This window comes from Nelumbo nucifera, chromosome 7 (genome assembly GCF_055504915.1).
Source record: "Nelumbo nucifera cultivar China Antique chromosome 7, China Antique-T2T, whole genome shotgun sequence".
Classification (NCBI taxonomy): Eukaryota; Viridiplantae; Streptophyta; class Magnoliopsida; order Proteales; family Nelumbonaceae; genus Nelumbo; species Nelumbo nucifera.
Window position 1 is genome coordinate 32,120,270 of NC_142655.1, and position 24,346 is coordinate 32,144,615.

General features: G+C 36.1%; 1 protein-coding gene across 2 annotated transcripts in view; it reads right to left on the bottom strand.

Moving 5' to 3' along the window:
- The window catches only part of ETFQO (electron-transfer flavoprotein:ubiquinone oxidoreductase), a 60,245-nt gene extending 42,371 nt beyond the window's left edge, over positions 1–17,874 (bottom strand). For both annotated transcript variants that reach the window (XM_010260221.3, XM_088891001.1), the window contains exons 1-8: positions 17,169–17,874; positions 12,910–12,986; positions 10,501–10,607; positions 9,674–9,755; positions 9,486–9,594; positions 3,136–3,182; positions 2,927–3,001; positions 2,309–2,425 (exon numbers count right to left, since the gene is read on the bottom strand). In XM_010260221.3, the coding sequence (XP_010258523.1) occupies positions 2,309–2,425; positions 2,927–3,001; positions 3,136–3,182; positions 9,486–9,594; positions 9,674–9,755; positions 10,501–10,607; positions 12,910–12,986; positions 17,169–17,673 (1,119 nt within the window). In that variant the 5' untranslated portion in view covers positions 17,674–17,874. The remainder of the gene's footprint in view (positions 1–2,308; positions 2,426–2,926; positions 3,002–3,135; positions 3,183–9,485; positions 9,595–9,673; positions 9,756–10,500; positions 10,608–12,909; positions 12,987–17,168) is intronic.
- Between the last annotated feature and the right edge of the window lie 6,472 nt (positions 17,875–24,346).

A 24,346-nucleotide genomic window follows, 5' to 3' on the forward strand; every position in this document is an offset into this window, starting at 1 on the left:
TCCTTCCCAGATCTTGATGTCCCTATTGCTATTAGGAAAGGTACATGGAAGTGTACTGTACATTGCATTTCCAAACATCTTTCCTATGGCCTTCTTTCTCCTTCATATTATGCCTTTCTTCCTTCTGTTGCTTCTAACCCTATACCCAAGTCTGTATCAAAAGCTCTTACTATTCCAGGACGGAGGGATGCTATGAGAACTGAAATAGATGCTCTACACATGAATGACACATGGGAAGTGGTTGATTTGTCTAAAGGGAATGAGCCAATGGGTTGTAAGTGGGTGTATACCATTAAATATCATGTTGATGGCTCTATTGAGAGGTACAAATCTCGGTTGGTTGCAAAAGGCTATACACAAACTTATGGGATTGACTATCTAGAGACTTTTGCTCTTGTTACAAAGATGACATTTGTGCAGGTTCTACTAACTTTGGCAGCTCATTTAGACTGGCCCCTCTTTATCAGTTGGATGTGAAAAATGCATTCTTGAATGGAGAATTACATGAGGAAGTTTATATGTCTCTCCCACCAGGGATGTATGGCACAGACATGGAGGAAAAAGTATGCAAGTTGAAGAAGTCTCTCTATGGACTCAAATAGTCGCCTAGGGTGTGGTTTGAAAGGTTTAGGGCTCCTCTTGTTAACTTTGGTTACGTATAGACTCGGTTTGGTCATACCCTCTGTGAAATGAGAGGTTCATTGGTGGTATATCTCATAGTCTATGTTGATGATATTGTAATGATTAGCACTAATGTGACAGGGATTGATGATCTTAAATCTTTCCTTCATACAGAGTTTGAGATCAAAGATCTGGGGGAGTTCAGGTATTTCCTTGGCATTGAAGTGGTTTGGTCTAAGGATGGAATCTTTATCTCTCAATGCAAGTATGCTCTAGACTTGCTCACTAAAACAGGCAAAATGGGTGCAAGAAGAGTGGCTACTCCTATTGATATGAGTCACAAACTTTCTGCCTCTGATGGAAAACTATTGAAAAATAAGAGAGTGTTTCAAAGGTTACTAGGGAAACTGTTATATCTTTGTATGACTCGACCCGACATTGCATATGCCATTAGTTGCATTAGCCATTTCATGCATGCTCCCAGGGACACTCATATGGCAGCAACAGAACAGATTTTATGTTATTTGAAGAGTACGCCTAGGAAGGGCATTCTTTTTACTAAGCATGGCCATATGAAACTAGAGGCTTACATAGATGTTGACTGGACAGAAAACATTGATGATAAGAGGTCAACTTCGGGATACTGTAGCATGGTGGCAATTAATATTGTTTCTTGGAGAAGCAAGAAACAATCTGTTGTTGCTAGATCCTCACCTGAGGTCGAGTATAGCGCTATGGCTCATGGAGTTTCTGAGTTACTTTGGCTTTGATCCCTGATGGAGGAACTAGGTGTTGAGTATGATAAGCCATTGATGCTATATTGTGATAATCAGGCCGCCATCAACATTGCCCACAATCTGGTGCAACATGATAGGACTAAACATATTGAAGTTGACAGTACCCGAGAAAGAGTGGCTTTTGGAGAAGTTTGTCTACCATTCATTACATCTAAGGAGCAGTTAGCTAACATTCTTACCAAGGGAATCTCCAAGGCCAAACTACAACATAACATTGGCAAGTTGGGCATGATTGGCATCTATGCTCAGCTTGAGGGGAAGTGTAGAGAGAAGGGCCGAATGGCCCATAGGCTGCTCTTATTTCTTTATGTTTATATTCCTTTTTGTTAATGGGCCTTTATGTTTCTTTATGTTTTATGCTTAATTAAGTTAATCGCCCAATTAAGAGCCTCCTTGTAAATACAAAAACTTTGTAAATTATTTTTAATGAAAAGATTAGGAAAGGGAGAGATGTTCGAATAACTCATCTCCCAAAACCCTATTGCAGCCGACTTCTTCTTCTCTCTTTGCTGCTGATATCTAACCTTTTTTCACACTTTTTAAATCAGTCCTCTCATTCGTTTGGACTGTTTTTCTTCTTTAATAAAATTTTCTCTGTTATCCGTTAAAAAAATGATTCTTCTTGTCTAGCTGTCCTGTATAGATTAATAAGCAAAATCAAAATTACAAATGCTTGAAGAACAAGAAGGGAACTTGGAAAACAAAAAGAATAATAGTAAGAAAAAAAAATATAGTAAAAGAAAATGTCTAAAATGCTGAAATTAAAACCAAAGAGAAATGTAACCAAATAATGGCTTACAAGATGGAGATGCAATGTCAACAAATAATTCATGGTAATTGGTTTTCTGATCACAAGAAAGAAATAGAAAGAAAAACAAAACCATACTTGCCTGTCTATCTTTCATGTGGTACAGAAAGGAACCCCCATATGTCTTACTGTCTATTGGCCATCCCACTGTATGAAGCACAAAACCAGGTTTATGCTTGCCTTCATCAATTTCCCATACCTGGATATGCCACAAGTTAGGCATTTTTCTTCATTCAATATGCCAAAGTTAGTAGGCATGAGCTATAAATTTTCTTTCTTTTCATTAGAGTCAAAGGAAGAATTGTAACTGGAAAACTAGTTGGCATTTGGTGAGATTCAGTAAAACCAATAACTGTGGAAAATCATGAAAAAATAATCAAACCCAAAACAATGACCACTCAGAAAAAATTGTGTAAATTTTTTATTATGTCAAAGAATCTCATCATGGGCCCACTGCATTGGTCCTATGAGAAGGAAACAACTATTACCAGGAACAAAAGAAAATTTAGTAATAGTAGTGAACCAGATTAAAAAGTCTGGACAAGACAGGAATGGAAATGCATATAAGTCATAAAGGCCTCCTTTAGGAGGAAACATCATTAAGAATGAGTAATCAAATTAAGAGAAAAGAATGAGATCGAGAAAACATACAACAAACACAGATCTCAAGAAACAAAATTAGCAAATGACTATAAATTACCTCTTTAATGCCTAAAGCATATGTCTGATGTTGTGCATTCCCTTTTTCTCTCAGATTGTAATCTCTTATTATTTTCTGTATATATACAACAGAAAGGTCCAACTCAGTAAAAGAGGTTTGCAAAAAAATAATAAAAATAAACCAGCAGTACCACATAGGAGAAATAATGTTTGAATTTATTATTATATCTACTAGACTTTTGAGCAAACCTCTGATAAAGAGCCTCGGCATCCTTCAGCAAGAAGTGTAATACGCCCTGCATACTCACCCATTTGAGTTCAGTATAGAGACATCAATCTTGTACAATTGTAAACTTAATCATTATTAAGAGAATAAATCTATGCCAATGGAGCTTTTGGGTGGAGGGGGCCTGATGCAGGAGCAGAAGAGTCTAGGTTGCATCCGGCCACCTCAAGAACATCTTTTTTTTTTTTTTTTGGTCAGCAAGGAATTTTATTAATCATTAAGAAAATTAAGGAGAGTACAACAGGTTGGTGCAAACAAGACCCAATAAGCATCAAAACTTAAACTTTTGCCCAGAACAACTGAGGTCTACTAATTCCCTACATTAGCCATTCCATTTGCAGTTCTCCTTACCCAACTAAAGGTAGCATTGAGTTCTCAAAAACATCTTTCACCCACTACCAGAGGGTTTCAGTAAGTTTGTACTGGGTGAAAATGTGATTAGAGCTCTCCATTTTTTTTTTGTGATAAATGAGTAAGATTTTATTAATCCAGCAAATAAGATTTACAGGCAATCCATGGAAAAGGCATGAAGTGCGACCTTTCCTTTAAGACTAGTTACAAAATTACAAGTACAAAAGAAATTACACAGAAGCCCAAAATAAAGTAGCCCAAAGAGCCCCCTGTTTTGCAAGTGAATCAGCCATTGAGTTTGCCAATCTGCATACCCACTGAACTCTGATTGTCATATTCCTTGTTAGCCATTTAACCTTTTTGAGAAAATCTCTAAAGCCCCAGATCACAGAGTCTGGATCCTTCAACCAACCCACTATCACCTGGGAGTCCCCTTCAATAATCAGATGCTCTATTCCTAGCTGGTTTGCGAGCTGGATTCCTTGTACAGAAGCAAGTAATTCAGCCCTTAAAGAGTCTCCCACACCCGCAGGACCTGAATACAAAGATATAAAGCTACTGTCTTTATTTCTCAGCACTCCTCCTATGCCTAAAGGTTCAGGATTACCTCGGCTACTTCCATCAAAATTCAGCTTAATAAACTCCTCCCCAGGTGGCATCCATTCAACCACATATCTGTCCTTTCTGGTAGAAGTATTAGCCACTGCTAACCAGCTTCTCCATAGGTCATCGAAAGGGTATGCATCAAAGAAATTTAGAGTTTTCAGCCACTTAATTGCACCCTTGTCAGAATACATTCTTCAACTTCCAAAAACTCCTTTCTTTTTCACAAAAAATTCTGGTATTCCTTTCTTCCCAGACAGTCCACAACAAAGCTGCTCTTATGCACTTCCACATAATTCTCCCTCTCTTTGTGTGCCATTCAAAGGTAGACAGACTAAACACAAGTCTCACCATTGCACCATTGCACAAAACACAAGTCTCACCATTAAATACCATTCTTCTTCTTCTCAAGTTTCCTTCATTAAACAAGAATTAAGAAATGCTCTCCACACCAGAAAAGAGACTTTTGAAGGCACTGGAGAATGCAAAACCAAATCAACTGGGAAAGAAATCTCATCCATCCTTGCAACCTTGGGGTAAAAGGATTTTACAGAAAACAAACCAGATACACTGAATGGTCCTTGCAAGTTGCAACCTTTAGATCTTGTCAGCATGGCTCATCTTTCTGACTCGAAACAAGTTGACATTCCCATGGAGCTTAGTCTTAAGTTGTCCAAAAATGATATGAGTTATTATGTGATGCTACACTATACAAACAACTTGTGGTCAGTTTTACTTATGTACTTTTCAGTTTCTTTTCTACCTAAGGAGTACTGTTGTATCATACTCCATATACACTGAATCATCTTTGTACTTATACTTGTATCACTCTCTTTGTAAGGAGTAAGGACAGAATTGTCCATTTTACTATCATTAATATATAAAGATCTCTTTCTGGATCATTCTAGACACACCCATACAGCATATTTCTGTTTGACTTGCTCTATAACACGGAGCAACCTAAAATCTATGCATATCTACCCACCAACCTACTCCCCAACCTCAGACCTACCAAGTAACTTTTCTCAAGATTGATCTTCAAATTTGACACTTTCTCAAAGCATCTAATTAAAGCCAACAAATTGACTAGATCTTCTTCACCTCTGTTTTGGCAACAAGTAATGATATCATCAGCAAACATAAGGTGAATAATTTTTTTTTCTGCAGTGATGATATCGGAGAAGGCAGTGCTACACCAGGGTGTATATCATTTTTTTTGAATATCAATAAAGAAAAAATTCATTCAACCAAGCAGAAAATACTATGTTTTGGTGACAAGAAGTCATCCCAACTCTTACAAAGCAGAAGCAGAGCAGAAACAAAAAATTACAACTAGACTTGTACATTCAAAGTGTTTCAGAAGTCAACTAGACTTATACATCACGGTATATATCATTTCATGTGTATATATACTTAAGAACATAGGAACCAGTCAACTTAAGATACTCTAGTAAACTCTACTGTCAACATAAATGTGAGTCGGTGCATTTGATATAAAATGCAAATACCTAATTAATGGAGCCCATTTAGAGAAGAACCTACCTAAAACCTGGCACTTGACAACCCCAACTTCCCAACATGCAAATCCATCAAATTCCTTTGTGTGACCAAATAAAGTTCAAACATTAGATTTTACTAGAACCAATTGTAGCAATTTTTCCTAGGTTTATCTCTCTGCTCCGGTTTTTTTTTCTGATCAGTAACTATCAGTATTTTTTAGAACCTATAATTTAATGATGGATATGGCACTAAACAGAACAGAATGGTGAAACAGAATTCATGTATCTGACCCATAGACATGGCTTAGATGATGATGAACTATCAGCATTTTATTAAAATACAGTATGTACACTATGCTTCTTAACAGTATAAGTTGAGCCCTCGATCAGTCACCTCCCTTACACCCAAGATAAGAACTTTTTCACTGTCCTACTGCTTATGTACAAACTACAATGGTTTTCCATTTACCTCTTCCCTAGCTAGTATATCTGCCATTCAATTGGAAAACCTGGGAGTCCCATCTGAAACTGCACCTTAGTCATGTGCCAAGTATCTTGCCCCTCAAATATTGTACCATAAGCTCCAAGATCCATCCCCTCCCTCTGTTGTTCACCCTATCACCACTTGCAAATCACCCGCCACTATTATAGAACCATTGTAACCAGGTGAGCAATGATAGAAACACAGCCCTTACCAATATTTGTAATCTAACAAGGTCTAAGGATTCTAGAACTGTAGCTCCTTCACGATTTCTGAGCATTCCTTCCATCCTGGATCAACCAAGGAGTTTTAGAAATGTTGGGGAGAAGAAAGTAGACCTAAAAAGTTCTCTCCATTCTGAATTATTGTATATATTATGTACAATACAACCCAAGATACCCTTTCTTTTTTTTTTTTGATCAATAACAAGAAACTTTATTAATGATATGAAACTTTAAGTACAAAAGGGGGAGGCAAAATGTCTTAACTCCCCACCCACAGAGTACAAAGGAAAAAAGTCAAAAGTTAGCTCAAAATATAGATTCCCTATTCACCCCTTGCTTGGCTAACCTGTCAGCAAATGAATTAGCAGTCCTCTTCACCCAGCTGTAATGCAACACAATATCCCTACTCAGCCATTTGAATTTTCTCTTCTCATTGTTATAACTCCACAAACCATTGCCTTCTTCCTTTAGCCACGTAATCACCACCTCCGAGTCGCCTTCAAGGGCCAAACATCTGATGTTCAACTCCCTTGCTCATTTGATACCTTCCAGGGCTGCAAGAATCTCAGCCCTAAGAGAGTCTCCTTCTCCAATTGGGCTTGAGAACATGATAACCCCATCATCATTCCTGAACACTCCCCCAATCCCAAAAGGCCATGGGTTCCTTAAGCAGCTACCATCAAAATTCAGTTTTATGAACCCCAAGGGAGGAGGGGACCAAGAAGGACTACGAGTCCTCTTACATAGGGGAGAGGAAGATATCTCTTTCCAATTTCTTACCAAATCAGCCACAGAATAACCTAAGAACAGCTCCATAGTTTTCAGCCAGTGGGCTACCCTTAAAAGTATTAGATCTAATAAGTTTTCCAGGGGTCTTTCCTTGTCTAAAAATATTCGTGAGTTTCTTTCTTCCCATAGGGACCAACACACTGTTGCCCTAATGCTTCTCCACATAATCTTCCCTCTCTTCTTCGACCATCTGAAAAAGAAGAAGAGAACAAGCTTTGGACGCTCCCAGGGGGAATCCAAATACACCCAAAGAGGGAAAAAACCCACTCTCATATTGTTTTAGCAACCGAACAAGTAACCATAAGGTGGTAACTAGTTTCCCCGTCAGCTTTACAGAGAGTACACCTATTAGGAAGTAAACAAGAATTGGGTTTCTTTTTCTGAAGTAGGTCATTTGTGTTAATTCTTTCAAAAAGTTTCCCAACAAAAACTACCAACCCAAGGAGGAATGGGCTTACTCCAAATTTCTTTAACCGGGAAGGACAACCCAATAGGATCAGAAGGCTGAGTTAATGTCTCAAAAAACGAAGCACAAGAGAAAATACTTGATGAGGAAGGAATCCAAAATTTGGTGTCCTCCTTATTAGGGTCCAAGAAAACATCTTCAAGGATGGCTAACAAAGACATTCATAAAAAAAAAGGATGGCTAACAAAGACATGATGTGGCCCAAGTCTATATCCCTAGTTGCCCTTCTCAAACCTAGGTTCCACCCAAAACCAGAAGGAGAATCTGAAGGGCTTAAAAAGGATGATATGGGTGCATTTTTCAAATCTGATAGGGCATACAAAGAGGGAAATTGGTCCATCAAAGGTGAGCCCCCAACCCAATGTTGTTCCCAAAATTTTATTCTATTACCGGAGTTAAGACCATACCTGATCCAAGGGGAGAAAACCGGAAACATCTTATAAATGGCTTTCCAAGGAGAGGCCGTTGTAGCCCTTGCCAAAATTCCAGGTTCCCAACCATTGTCTTCCAGCCCATGTATGTTAGCCACAATCTTTGTCCACAATTTGTCTCTTTCCAATGGAAACCTCCATAACCATTTCCCCAACAATGCCATGTTCCTTTTCCTAATATTCCCAATCCCAAGACCTCCTAGCTTTTTACATCTAGTTACCACCTCCCATCTCACCCTATGGTCCCACTTTTCCTCTCCAGGCTCCTACAAGAAATCCTTCATTAATTTTTCCAAAATGTTAGAAACGGGGATCTTAAACATTGATAGGAAGTAAACATGTAGGTTAGCTAGGGTTGACCTAATCAAAATGACTCCCCCCCCCCAAGGAAATATAACTTTTCCTCCAAGAAGCAAGCCTTTTTTCAAATATTTCCACCATCGGGTTCCAAAAGCTTACCTTTTTAGGGTTATCCCCCAAGGGGAAGCCCAAGTAAATCATAGGCCAATCCGAGGTTGCACAACCTAACACACCTGCATATTCACTTAGCTCCCTCTCCTTCAAATTCACACCCACCATACTACTCTTATCCAAGTTCACCTTGAGATTAGACATCTGCTGAAAGAGTTGTATTGCCAATTTTAAATTCGGGATATGTAAACAATTTTAAATTCAAAACTTACGTTCTGAAAGAAAGTAATTACATTCTTAATTGATTGAGGAAGGTAGAAAACAATATGCAGAATGTGAAAATGCACATAAGCACATTAATGCATGCAATAAGGCAAGTCCTCACTCTCAAAGGCAAAAACTAAAGCTTAAATAAGAAAATCTTTTCAGGTGTAGAATCTCATTGACTAGACAAAAGAATATCTACAAAAATTGACAGAAAATACTTGCTAATGACAAGGAGCATAAAGAACAGATTGATGACCATGAGTACATAACTAGGTAAGCTAGTTACAAGGCACACCATAAGGGAAAAAATGCCAGAATTATATTACAGATATGAATATGTGCTCAAAAGCTTTGTTTGAGAGAATGTAAAATATCCATGGACTAGAATCACTAGACAGTATGGATGCCAACTACCAGAAAAGGAATACCATGACTCAACCACATGGTGGTAGCACCATTCATTTAGCATGCCAATTTAGGAAATCTCTTATGCTAGAGATCAAGTGATTGGATTGCCAATGATCGTTGGTGCTATTGCATTCCTCTGAAAGTTTATACACATGCAAATTGTATGGTTATGCAGTCATACAACTGAAACAATTATTAATTTTAGAAAACCTTAGGTATGATAGACCCATAGAAAGAGTTCCACCCCCTCTGTGTCCATCATAAACCAAGGATAACTAACAAATATAGTTATTTCATTTTATCTAGGATTCTGGATGTATAAATGAGGCCATTTCATCCATCTAGGATCACAGATTGTCTGGAAATAAATCAAGAATGCTTGCCTTTTAGTTCAACACCACGCTGAAAATTTTCCCTTTTTGAACCATCTTTAGAAATGCCCATATCATTAGTTCCAATTCCCACAACCTTGTGATTTGCATCATACAAGATCTGCCAATACCAAACTCATATATAATCAGTCCTCAATAACATATGCTCTGCTATGTACCAACTCAACAGAGGAGAGTACCTCACTAGCTGCAAAGCCTGGGTATATTTCAACTCCCAACTCTTCTGCTTTCGTTCCCATCCAACGTACTAACTGGCTCAAACTTCATCACAGGGCCTAGGATTGTTATTGTAAGCTTTATAAAGAGGAAATGGTTCCTTAAAAGTATGAAAAAAAATGGCAGATAAAGCCAACATAAGTAGATAAACAAAACATGACCAAAAGTGATATTATCTCAAAGCAAGGGAGAGGAATGATATAGTATAATAAATACTGAATTTGTTAGAGCATCTTCTTAAAATAGAAGATATTACCAAAATTTCTCATGACAAGAGAAAGTTACAACTATTTGGAGCATGGGTGAAAATCTTCAGCCTGCCACCCTATATTGCAACAAATTGTGTTTTGACACATATGCATAAATTAGAGAACCAACCTCTTTCACAATGAAATAGCAAAGATGCACCAAATCCAGTGTAAATTTTCTTTTCAAATACAACCAAATGACTTTCAAATTTTCTGAATAATTAAGATGAATCATAAAAGGTTGAAACATACTGAAGTTACCACATTCAACAACTTCCCCATGATATTAGTATCAAAATATAACGAGTCTTGGCTGTGACTCACAGATCCAATTGATGTCACAACATTGCAGACAAACTGGAGAATGTCTAACAGATAAGCCATGAAAGTTGAATAATTACTTTACTATCAAAAAAATGAGAAAAAGTCAGTGAATGGCTTAAGGATTTTTGGGTAGGCAAATCAGTTCCTAACACCTGAATAGTAAAGACATTCTTCTACTAGACTATCTTACTCCTATTGTAATCAAATAAAGGAACTACCTTATTACATAATTTCCTTTGTTATCAAAAGGACTTGGAAGTGAAAATGCATGTTCCTTTGTCAGTAGCCAAAATTTGTCAGAAGAAACAGGAACACAGACTGGAGACTGCAAATAATATTAAAACATATGTAAGAACCCAAAGAGAGAAAAAAGTGAAGGTTACTGCAAATTAAATAAACATTTCTAGGATAATCATACTCTTTTAATTAATATTCCATTACCAAGTCGATGCATATTCTGAATTTGATCAATGAGAACCACCTGATAAGGCTCCATTTAGAAGACATCTTTGACAGAAAATCAGCTTCATTGAATAATCTAGCCATCTGATCAATACACCTTTTTTCTAGAAAGTGCTACCTTATCTTCCAGGCTATTTATAAACAATAAAATTGTTTGGGTGGCTAGGTTCATCCAGTGAAATGTATTAGAGTTGTAGCCCATGAGGAGGTCAAACTCAATGGCTCTAAACAGAAAAAATAGAAAAAGAAAAGAAAAGACCAAATATATTTAATTTTTCTCAGAAGATCTTCTACATGAAACGAATAAATAGGGTGCTTTACCTAAATTACTCATTGTTTTATTGTTCATCAATAACTCAGAAAATCGATTTCATTAAAATTAAATAAAGCAGTACAACAAGAAGTTGTGAAGGAAACAAAGAGGACACCAAATGTCCAAACCCCCAAATATTACATAAAGACCCAAAACATAGACCGTCTTTGTACCCCTTGTTAAGCCAAACCGTTGGCCAATTTTCTAACCCAATTAATTTGAAACAGCATATCCCTGGAGAGCCTTTTGAATCTCCTAAGGCCATTCCTTAGGTGCCAAGAGACTCCTTCCCCTTTTCTTAACCAGTCCACAACTGTTTTGGAATCACCTTCAATAATTAGACTTTCCAGGCCCAATTCCTTAGCCTTCTCAAGCCCAAATACAGCAGCTAAGAATTCTGTATATGCCACTTCACTATGCCCAGCTGGACCTGAAAATAGGGCACAAATGTTGCCTTCATCATCCCTGATAGCTCCTCCAATACCTTCAGGGCCTGGATTTCCCAGACTGCTCCCATCAAAGTTCAATTTGAACCAGCCACGAGGTGGAGGAGACCAGGCCACTGCTTCAAATTGCTCAAACAGACTATCCTATAAATTCTTTGACAAATTTACTTCAAGGATATAACCATGGCTTGAGTTATTCTGAAAGAGGCATAAATGTTACCATCTTTGCTTAAATTTTGCACCTAGCAACTAAGGGGGAGAAAGAAAACAAAAGGAAGTGCACATATGATTGGAACAACCTCTCTGCCTTTGACGTACCATAGCACACATGCACAAAGAGCTACCATGGTATTCCAGCAAAGAAATCCCCTAGCCAGTTTTTTATCGTAAGGATGTGTTTGGTTTGAAGGAAAAAGTAGGGAAAGGTTTCCATACATTTCCCTTCCATTCCCAACCTTTTCCTTCAAACCAAACATAGCCTAAAGGAAGAATAGATAATATCAAATTGGTAAAGAGATTTCACTATAAAAGATAGATCATACACCCTATTCCCCAATCAAATAACAGAATCCAACCAATAAACACAAAGCAATTCATTCATTCTCATTTACTATTTACTATTTACTAAACACAAAGTTGACCACAAACTTGAACCAAGAGCCTCTGTTCACATCCTGAAATCCTGGATGAATTAAAAAATTAAAAACCAGTCCAAAATAATGGAAAAAAATATCATCAACAAATCTTCTTCTAGACAATTTTTTGTCTTAAAAGATATACCTATTATTTCTCTCCAATATCCCCCAACAGACCATGAAAGGGATGACACTCCAAAGCACTCTAACCTTCTTACCAAAATATCATTGCACTAAAATATCATACATACATATATGAGAGGATACACCACAACAACATAAAATAGGGTTTAGAGGTGATTTTAGGACTGAAGCTACAGATTGGTTATCTTATGGTCTCTCAGAGCTTATCTACAACTGAAATTTTGTCAAAAAACTATAAAAATTCAAATTGGGGAAAATTGGTCTAGGATTGAAGTTTCTCAATGAAATTTTGAAGGTAGAATTTGAATGATAGTTGTAAAGAGCAACCAAGTTTGATAGGGTGGTCAATCCTACTAGAACCAGAAAAAGCTGAAACTAAAAAGTTGCCACTGTCATATGAAAACAATAACTCCTAACCGATTTAACCAACAACCTTGAAATTTTGAAATTTTAAAAACAAACCATATCTAGACAAATCAAACTATTAGGCCAAACCCTACAGACAATATGTAAAATGTCCAAAGTACCCCTATTGTAAAAATTAAAAAATATATACAAGTAATCTAGAAATTTTCAAATTTGATTCTTTATCTCTTCCACCAAGAAGTCTAGTGTGCATTTACATACCTCCTCCTGTCTCCACAGTGGAAAAAGTTCATCAAGTGCACGAGGCTCAAAAACATTCCCCGATATGATATGAGCACCTGCAATTACATGGAAACATGACTTGTAAAGAGGAGAGAATATCGGTTCCCAAAATATGATCAATGTTTACTAAAATTATAAGTATTTATAACTCTTAGAGACTCGACACAAGTGACACAAGGCAAATAAGTTTTATCTATGTAGAGAATAGTTGTTTATGTTTCTTTTCACCATATACACTAGTGTAAGAGCACGTTGTCACGGACCTAGACTCCTCTAGCGTCTCGTGCGACACTTGCACAGCAATCCGTCGCTCCACAAGTCAGCATTCCCTACTTAGAGCACTCTCCTGGCTTTTGAGACCAAGTAACTTACCATCTCGTCCCTCACACTAACGCACACCCTTAGGAAACAAAGGCACAATGCACATAAGGAAAGAGAGATAGAAAACTCAAAGGAACTCCTTGTATTGCTCAAGAGAGGGACACAACACTTGAATGCTTGGTTGCTTATTGTTTGATTGCAAATGAGGGAGGGGTCCCCTTTTATAGGCACTTCCACCTCTTTAAAGACTTTCTCTAGAACATGGGTGTTCTAGACTCCTACTTCTAGACTTATATGAATGCTCTAGAATAGTTCTAGAAGTATGTACAAAGTTCAAGGGGTCTTCATGAGGCTTTTGGAATGCTTTCGAAATCTCCTTGAACTCTTCTTGAAGTGTCTTGGGGCTTCTGAAAGCTTCTAGATTGTTCATGGAACCTCTTCCATCAGCCCTCTCCTCGGTAGGGTCGACTCAATCTTGTCACCTCGTGACAACATGCTATGCACATGTGCAAGTATTAACCATATATGATAATATGATATTTGGATTCAACTTTTATGACCTGCAACAAAACCAAGGCAATGTTCGCCTTATATGGTATAGATGTAGTGTTATCAATGCAATGAGGCAATGACTAGTCAATGCTTAGGTGTTGACTAGATGATATGAAAAGATATGTTCTAAATTTAAGACATCAATGCAATCTCGTAAATAAGTTAATATAGAGTACAACTATGTAATAAAATAATGAAATTGTACATTGAGTTTACAATCTTCATTTTGCAAAGATAAAAATTTAGGCTAGATAAGCTAGAATATGAAATTACAGCCTTTGTTTTCCAAAGGAAAAAAAATGCAACCTTGACTATCAGATCAGATATACCCTTTCTTTGTGATGAGTCCATACCAGCACACTACTAATTAGTAGAAAACTTAAAAGAACTTCTCCACTGCCTTCTTTTATTTCATGCCTTTTTTTTCTATTTTATATACCACCACCCAGTCATATTCCATCAAAAATTTTTAAGCAACAGTAGGAATATAACAAAATTAATTTTATATAATTTCAAATAAGTAGAGATACAAACAAATAAATAAAGCTTTAACATAACTTTGTGGTTGATTAGGTTGACTATTCATTAATTTCAAGTCCATTTCCCAATCCTCTATCCCACAGCCTTTTCCTTCAAAGGAAATTTGGTGCAGACTGGTTCCACCAAAGATTATGGCATTTTGTTGGGAAGTGTATTATGGGAAAGTAAACACTCTAGATAACCTACAAAAGCGAAGAGCATTCATTTATATTTCTCCCAACTAGTATGGGGAGGATTGTTATCATCTACTAATATCTTGTCCATTCTCTGCAAACTTATGGGTTTGGCTACTCTCATTGTTTGGGAGCAGTTGGAGATTACCAGCTGAAGTCCGCTTGATCTTTGAACACTCTCCTTTGGCCTAGTAAAAGAGGGAGAATCATGTGGAAATGTACTTGTGCTGCCTTGATTTGGACCTTGCGAGATTTTGGAAATCTTTCAGCAATTCTCCTATGATGACCTTTGGAGAAACTGGGCACAAGTAGAAAGGTGCTCTTCCATTAAAAATAAGACAGTTACAAGGTGGTCCTCCATCTGAAGGCTCTTTATAGCTAACTTTGATGGAAGTAGCTTGGGCAATCCTGGGCTGTCTGGAATGGGGGGTGCTCTAAGGAATGAGTTTGGAGAGGTGGTACTGCTCTACTCAGGTCCTTAGGAGTTGGAGATTCTGTTAGGGCAGAGCTTTTATCTGCTGTACAAGGGGTGCAGACTGCAGTTTGCAAACCAATTGGGGGTAGAGCATCTAATCATTGAAGGGAATTCCAAGGTGGTGGTGTTCTGGCAGAAAACTCCCAATGATACAATATGGTACTACAAGAATGAAATTAAGAAATTTATTTGACTGACAAGGAACATGTTGGTTTCTATACAGTGGGTGGGGAGATCAGCAAATACTTTAGCTGATGTGTTAGCCAAACAAGGAATAAATAGGGAAGAATTGTTTTTGGGCTCAGCTGTGTTTTATGTAATTCATTACTAGTTTATTTATGAGCTTTTGGGAGAGGCTGCAGCTCGCACATCTCCATGGGTTGTTGTATGATGTTTCAATTCTAAAGCAGTTTAATAAAACTTTTATTACTCATCAAAAAAAAAGATCAGAAAATACTTGGGCTGATAATCTAACAAAGCAAGGGATGAATGGAAATCAATTGTTTTGGGAAAAATTGTAATAATCTACTCGGGAAGGGATAGCCATAGTTTTTAAGGCGCCAAGGCAAGGCTAGGCAACAAGGGGAAACCTAGTCGCCTAGGTGTTGGATTTTTGTAAGTAAAAACTGCATATCCTAGGGTAGTTCCCTAGGTTCCATAACCATCTTTCCTAAACAACTATCCGTAATTTTCATAAGAAAATTATAAACTTCATGTTTGAGTCTAGAAAATCAACATATTTATGAGAAGAAAAAGAAGAAAGAAAAGAAAATTCAAAAAATATAGTGGTTGAACCCTATTTTTGTTATAGGAAAAGAAGAAGAAAAAATGTGTTGATTAGACAAAATTTTAAGCTCTTCCCTTACTTATTGGTTCAGATTTTGAAGTCTTTGAGGGATCAATACAGCAATTAGCAATGTTTGTGTTGATTAAACCCTAACAAATAAGAAAATAAAAAGAAATTAGTTTATAAACACAAAAAATGATTTTCTTTTATGAATAAAAATGAATATTTTTGTTTAATAATGTCTATTTTATAATTATAATTTCAAAAAAATAACAATATAAAAGTATTTTATAAGACAGTATACAAAACTGCTTGGCAACTAGGCAAAGCGAGCCTCCAAGGGTGCCTTGTCGCCTAGGCGCTGCCTTGACAACTATGGGGATAGCATGACTATGCTCTCAATTTTGTATATAAAAAAAAAAAAAACTGTACAATTTATGTTTATATTAATAAAAGTTTTGTTCTTAGTTTCTGATCAAAAAGGGCCTAGTACAATCAATTTTATATCCCATGTATACAAAGTGACAACTTTAAAACTCTCACTTGAGATCTTGAGAGAAGATGCAATAAAATATTGTTTCCTGTTTGTATACATTTTTTTTTCGGGTAAACCATTTGTATACATGGTTGGGCTAACCTGATATAAAATCTAAGTGTTATTTACTACTTCGCTTTTTTTAAGGGAGGCTCTCAAGTTCATCTTTTCTTGGGATGGACCTAGACCAAAAGCTCCAGGTTTCTGGGGATTGTCCAGGTTTCTTGGAACCTTCAAACAAGCAGATTGTCCAGGTTTCTGGGGACCAAGACCTTATATCCAAAGTCAGAAAGTGTCCTTTACCGGTATTATATCTCACTTAAGAATCATGATTACAACCTCTTCAGTCTCTTTTGCTATGGAGGGTCCCCAATCTCCAATGAACTCAATCAACTGAACTTAATTCAATTAAGAGACTGTGATAACAGCTTAAATGGATGAATTTAACTGCATCGTCTTTTAGTGACCAGGAGAGGTTGTGAGCTCCTTCAGTCAGGTCAGCATTTCATCCTTTATCAAACGACCTCTAAGCCCTATCCAACTATTTGGATGAGCTACAAGAGTCACGCTTCACCATTCCATCATAATATTGCAAGCTAATATTGATCGTTTTGTTATGTCAACATGATAATTTTTGCATCCACCTGGCCTTCCCAAATAAGCTAAGTAGTATAGTTCTAGAAGATGGTAATCATTGTATATCTAACAAAATATCACTCTCTTTATTGTAAGAACAAGCTTGGGCATTTTAGGAGGGATTAACAACAGCTACCATGTTTACTTCAGAAATTGCAAGCTAATACATAGAATTAATAGCCCAAATCAGTCAAAATCCAATAAAGCAGAGGTACTCACCCACTTCAGCACCTTTCTCGACGACACAGATGGACAAATCAACATCCTTTTCTCGGCATAGCTGCTTCAAACGGATCGCCGCCGACAACCCAGCGGGCCCAGCTCCCACAATGACAACATCGTAATTTATGGACTCCCGTTCGGATTCACTAGAGAAAGTTCTCGACCCTCCAGCCGAACTGCGAAGTCGCAGAAACCCAGCTCCTTCTTTGAATGGACATCTCAAACTAGAATTGCTAAACAAGGAAAGCCCATCTCCCTTTTCTGCCCAATTTGTGAAGGCCAAGCCTTTTACAGAAAACCCAGGCAAGAAAAAAGAAGCTGAAGAGATTGGGGAGCCGAAATTGAATTGAATTGAGGAGGGAATGCTATTGTTGATTGGATTAGACAGATGGGTAGACCTGAAAATGGATTTAGAGGACGAATTTTGGATCAAATGTGATATTTTCGAACTGTGGCTCCTGAGACTGTTCGATTTGCAGAGGATAGAGAGGAATCCGATCATGGTTGTACCGTTTTGCTGATGAGACTCCAAGGATGATATAAGGCCGACGGGACACTTTCTTAATATAAAAGGGTCTCGCGCTCGCCGTCTCGTCAGTCGTCATGATGTTTGTCCATCTTCGGATCTTCCCTACGTTTACACATGTCAGAAATAGGCAGCTTTTGGAGGTTCATTGTTTGCATTCCTTCTCCGTGGGATGATAATGATGGTACTTCAAGGTTCAAATATGTGTAGTAATCGTGCCGGATTCGGATCGGATCCTGCAACATCCGAAGATAGGTCCGAACCGAAAAATAATCTCCCCTACAACATATTCTAGGATGGGTGTTTGGAACCGTGTGCATTTATTAAATAAATATTATCAGGTAGGCAGCACTTCAACATTTCTCTCATTATGTGAATCCCTATTCAGAGGGACTTGTAAAATTAGACTTCAATTTATGTGTGCGCTTATCATTGGGGGAATACCATTTAGTGTCTATAAATTATTTTACTGATGTGGTGCCTAAGTGTTAATAAACGGGTTCATCATTACTTTTCTCGATTTTTCAAATAAATCAAGTACAAAACGTTTAGTCAATAAATGTCCATAGTTCCAAACACATACTACAATTTCAAATCCAGCATTGGATCGATTACTAGTCAGGCTAACCAGGCCCGATAGAATCGATTATATTTCTAGATTCATAGTTTAAAAGAGAAAAAAATAATAATAACAAAATAAAAACTAACAAAAAAGCTAACCTAGTTCAATTAGAACCAGCTGAATTGCGAAGATGGTTGCTACTTGCTACATAAAGCAAAGCAATGGCCCATGGTCCATGGTTGAATGCAGGGGTGTCATTTGGTATAATCTAATCCGGTCTAATATGAGCTTGGATGAGGTCTAATCTAATATGATGATTACTTTGGATTACTTTGGACTATTTTGGATCGGTCCAATTCAATGTCTAAATTATCGAACCTGTTAAAATTGGTTTTAATTTAGATTGTTTCCAACCCAAACTTAGTCTATTGACACCTGTATTCTCACCTACTATCTATGGATGCATCAGGTCCAATCCAACCCAATAAATATTTAGATCATTAAGTCTAGAGTGATCCAATTCAATATATCTCAACAATCCGTCCAAATTGATTTTGATTTGGAGAGGTCCAACCCAAAACTAGTCCATTGATACTACCCCTAGCTGAAATGAATCAACATAGTTACTAGGTAGCTACTTTTGACATGATGGCATCTACTATGTCTCACGACCAAAGGCTCAGTTTGGAAAGAATACAAATGCAAATATGTAGAGTACACAACCTTGTATTTTGTATTACTTTGGATGTAGTTGTACTAAGCATATTTGTATTCTTGAAGCTTTAGAGTGGTTGTAAGATCAAATTTGTCCCATCACTTGATTTCTATAGTTCTTTCTATAGCAAGTGGCATCCATGAAACACCTAGGTGATACTTCCACCTTAGGATTAGGGAACGCGATAGGTCTTGAAAAACTTAAATTGTTTTACATGATCATGCTCCAGATAACTCCTCCCTTAGCCAAATTTTATATATTTATCTAATAATTCTTTTTTGGGGAAATATATCATCAGGCGCTCCCCAAGATGTCCACTAGAGATAGACCCAGTCTAGATATGGGCCTTGAAAGTCTTCTAAGAATCTAATGAACCAAGAATGACGGAACACAGTATTCTGGATTAAGAATACCTTGTACTAGGCATCTTGATAATCATAGTAGTTGAATACTCTAGGTCTTCAATCAATTGTCCTGGTGATAAATTTATGTCTATTGGGTTCTCCCCATGAATCTTTAGTCAGGAATTTAACAATTATTAGCTTTGAATAAGCTATACTAGTTTTTCTAGAATCCTTAAAATAGTGTTGGATTCTAGAATCCTTAAAATAAGGATCTCTTCATAATATCTTTGGCCTTTATTTAGACAACAGACAATAAAATGATGTCCCTCTAAATATTCAGAGACGAACACATTTATTGCTCCATCAATATTTATGGAGGATGAAATCACTGATGCCTTCGCACAACTTATTGTTATAATAAACTCATAAGAGTTAGTCATATATTGGCTAATTTCAGTCTCATCAATTGGCAGAGATTGATCCCTATTTAAGGGAGAATTAGTTCTATTGGACTAATTAGTCCTATAAGAAATTGGGCTGGACTAATGACTCCTTCTATTGAATTGCCTCTGATTAGGGCTTGGAAGATAATTCCTGTTGTTGTTTGCCATTTTTAATTAGATGTCCTTAGAGAAATTCTTTGGTTATAAAGTCAGGAAAAACATTATCAACACCTTTAATATATTTAATTTTGCAATAAAAAACTGATAAATTTGTTTGCCATCGGGCAAAAATCTGTTTTGAAACCAAGTTTTTTTACATCTTTTTCCAAAATCTCTTTTGCAGATTTACAATCAATTTGCAAAGTAAAATGTTGATTTATTAAATCACCTTGAAATTTTATTATGCATAAAACAATGCTTAACATCTCCTTTTTGACATTGGAATATTTTTGTTGAGTTTCATTCTAGGTTCCATAGGTAAATCTGATAATTTCATCATTGTCGTTTCTATTCTGCTTTAGGATCCCTCCATATCCCATTTCACTAGCATCAGTTGCAATGATCTTAGGGATTTAAGGGCGAGGAATATTGAGACAAGGAAGGGTTTTGACTATTTGTTTAATCCTCTTTACTGTTTCAGTGAACTGATCATTCCATTATGGAGGACTTTTCTCAAGTCTTTTTTTGAGTAATTGGCAATCTTTAGCCAAATCTTTGTAGTAGTCTGCTACATAATTAAGACTACCTAAAAATCTTTGAAGTTGATTTTTGTCCTTTATTTTATAAGGAAATTTATCTACAAATTCAATCACCCTTTGGATAGGCGCTACTTTTCCTTTGGATATTTGATATCCTAAAAATCTAGTTCCAATTTGGAAAAGTTTCATTTTTCTAGCTGATGCTGCTAAGCCGTTTTCTTTCATGACTTTGAGAAATATACTTAGATGTTTCCAATGAGACTTCAAGGATTGAAAATATACGAAGACATCATCTATATTGATAATTATAAATTGAGTATAAGGATTAAATATTTCATTCATAATCCTTTGAAATTTTGAAGGGGTGTTTTTTAAGCCAAAGGGCATAACGTTCCATTCATAATGCCCCAATGGTACTATAAAGGTAGTTTTATACCTATCTTTTTCATTTATTTGTATTTGTCAATGTCCTAACTTTAAGTCAAACTTAGAAAATATTTCTACGGCATATAAACTATTTATTAAATCTTATTTATTAGGAATGAGATACCTAATTCATCTTAAGGCTTTATTTAATGGTTTATAATTTTTTACTAGCCTAGGTACTCCTCTTTTGATTTCTACTATTTTTTCTACATAAAATGATGGGCAACTCCATAGAGACTTACTTGGTCTAATTAGACCTTTAACTAATAAGTCTTGGATTTATTTTTTATAGATTTGTAATAATCTACTATTCATTTGAATAGGTTTGGCCTTTGTAGGAATTTTAGCTTCACTAAATCCTTCTTCATATGGAAGATCTACCTCATGCTTCTTCTTATGCCAGAAAGTGCTTGGAGTTTCAACGCATATTTCCTTTTCTAATTTAGATTGAAAATTCTCAATTTCTAATTGAATTTTTTGCTCTTCAAGGGATTTAACTAGTTGCTTTCCTATTATTTCTGTCATTAATTCAGAAACAAATTTGACTTTATTTTTTAGACTCTCTTTTAAAGTGTTTAAGGTTGTTGTCTTAGGTTTTCAACAAAATTTATAAGTGATAGTTATTTCATCTGTGGTGGTTGTAATTCCTACGGAGTTTATTTGGCAGGGTAGGATTGACAATAAGAAAGGGGTTCCTAGAATAACATCTTGCCTTTAGTTCCTTATCATAAGGAATGTAGTATTTAGGCAGGTGCATTGATTACAAATGTAGGCTGTAGGAATTTTATATTTAATTCCCAACTTTCTCTCATTTGCACTCACTTGTTGAGTGGTTTTTTTCAAAATGTTTGGAAGGAATGAGTCCTTAGATGCAATTTATATATGCCCCTGAATCAATTACGACTATAGTGGTAAGATAAAAACCCTTAATTCTAAGAGTCACTTTTGAGTACCACTTTTGGTACTTGACTTCTTCAATTTAATATATAAACACTTCATCTTCTCCTACAAATTCTATAAGTTCTGAGGACCTATCTATCTTGATACATTAAATCTTTATAAGACTAATTGTTCAACTTCTGAGGACCTTAAATCTTTAAGGTCTATTAAAGTAGGAGGTCGTGAGGTGCTTACTTGAGCCTTTTTCATCTCATCATATGATATTATGTTCTCAGATGTGAATAAATCTCTTTTAGATTTTTGTTTTTATCCTTTTCCTTTGTTACTTTGCATTGCTATAAACAGATGCTTTTTTTTGGTTTCCTCATCAAGAATGTATTCTAGAATTTGTAGAAGGTGTTCCTCATCTAACGAAAGCATATTAATACTTTTCAATTCTTCTTCTGTACTTGTTTCATATTTACAAGTACAAAGACCATTTTTTTTGCAACAAGCTTCTAAGGAAGTAGAAGATTCTCCTTCATCAGAAGTGGTTTATTCTCCTTTATTAGATTCCTCTAACTCATTAATCTTTTTAGAATTTTTAAAACACTTATTAGCATAGTGTCCCTTCTTTCCACATTTATAGCAGGTATGGGTCTTATAATTTTTCTTAGTTTTAGAATATTTTGATTTCTTTTCTTTTTTCTCATATATTCTAGAACATTGTTCTCAAATAAATAGAATAGAAACATTATTGAGTTCACTAGAAATCTCTAATTAGAGAACATTAGTAATTAAAAAAGAAAAACCTATGGAAATGATATGGGAATTCCCTCCAAGCATGAAATTTAAGAAGAAGGCTTTAGATTTGTCTAAAATAGACTACAAAGTATTAGCCGTGAAGATGATTTCGTCCTCTAAATGAGAAAGAGGAGAATATTCAAAATCTTCTTCTAAAGAACAAATACCAGAAGAAGAAAAGGACAAAAAAGGCATATGATTCCCACTTAGTTGATTTATTAAGTGAAAGATTTGGATCAGAAGTAGAGCCAACAGAATATCCCTCAATAAAGCTAAATAAGCTCTCATATAAAAGCAAGAAGCCCTATTATCCTAGGCATATTCTAGTAGATTTATTGTTCGAAAAACCGACCAAACCTCAAATTAGTTATGATGGTAATACTTTCTATGAATGGAAAATCCAAATACCAAATTCATGAAATGATTCACCATATGGCGATGTATGCTAGTGCTGGTAAATTGGTTGAAAATGAAGATAGGGTCATTACCACAGTGATAACTAAGTCCTTCACGGGACAACTCAAAGGATGGTGGCACAATTATCTTACCCAAGATGAGATAGACCTTAGGTACCAACAAAACCCTTACAATAGTTGGACTCTCCGGGTGCCAATAAGACCTTTACAACGGTTGGACTTCTAGGTGCCAACAAGACCTTTCATCTAATAGGCTTATGGGTGCTATCCCAACCTTTTAATGTTCAAACTCAAAACACTCAACAACTATCAGCTAGAAACCACTAGCTAATTAACCAACAAATATTATAACAAAATAAATAAATATAATACAAGGTAATGCCTCAACCATTAGTTTTGTGCCCTAAAACCAATCTTGTGACAATGTAAAGGGCAATCTTATACTATTCGTATTACATTTAATAATGTAATTGGGCATTTTTCATTCATGTTTACCACCCTATGTTTACATAAATAGTCCATTGCTTCTTTGTTAAGTAAACATATTTCTAAGTGTACTAGAAATTTAAGATATACTTTTAGTGGCACAAAGATCCTAAAATAGTTCTTAGTCATAGGACTATCAAGAGGGCTTTGATAGTCTATATAGATTTACACATATTATGCTTACCTTATGGGGTGATGAATATCAAGTCACTTGTATTGAGACACTAAAACAAACATGTGGGTGCCTCTTAGATAACAGGTCTACTGAACATGATCCATGATAGAATAACTATATGGAATCCCTTAGTCAATAATTGTTCCTATCATCCCAATCATACAGATAATACTCATTCATACCTAAGGCATTATGGATATATTGTATATGAAGCATTATAGTTTGATAGTGCAAATAAATACTTATGCCTTAATCAAAGGATTTAAGTATGCACATGTTGATTGTGGTGTCTTATGCATAGAGGTTTGTGAATGCACAAGTAATCTATCACTCTATACGAGGAGAAAGAATGTCCTATGAGACAAAAATTGGTGAGACTCCAGAAGTCCTTGGACAAGGTAATATGGTATATGGAAAGAGTTACAAGTATCACCATATGCATCATCATTAATTCAATGGAACATATGACTAAGCCGGTAGGATTTGACTTATTCTCCACGACCCTTTGCTCTCTAGGGACATTATATGATAGAAGGATTTGACTATATAGTAACTGGAGATGAAAAGGTTCAAACAACTAAAAGTTGTTAGAATAGCCATGACATACTACTAGGTATCATTCATGGTTTGTGGAACCCCTATGTATAATGGTTGATTATTCATATTCAAGGGAGAATTAAAAGAGTTAAATTAATTAAAAT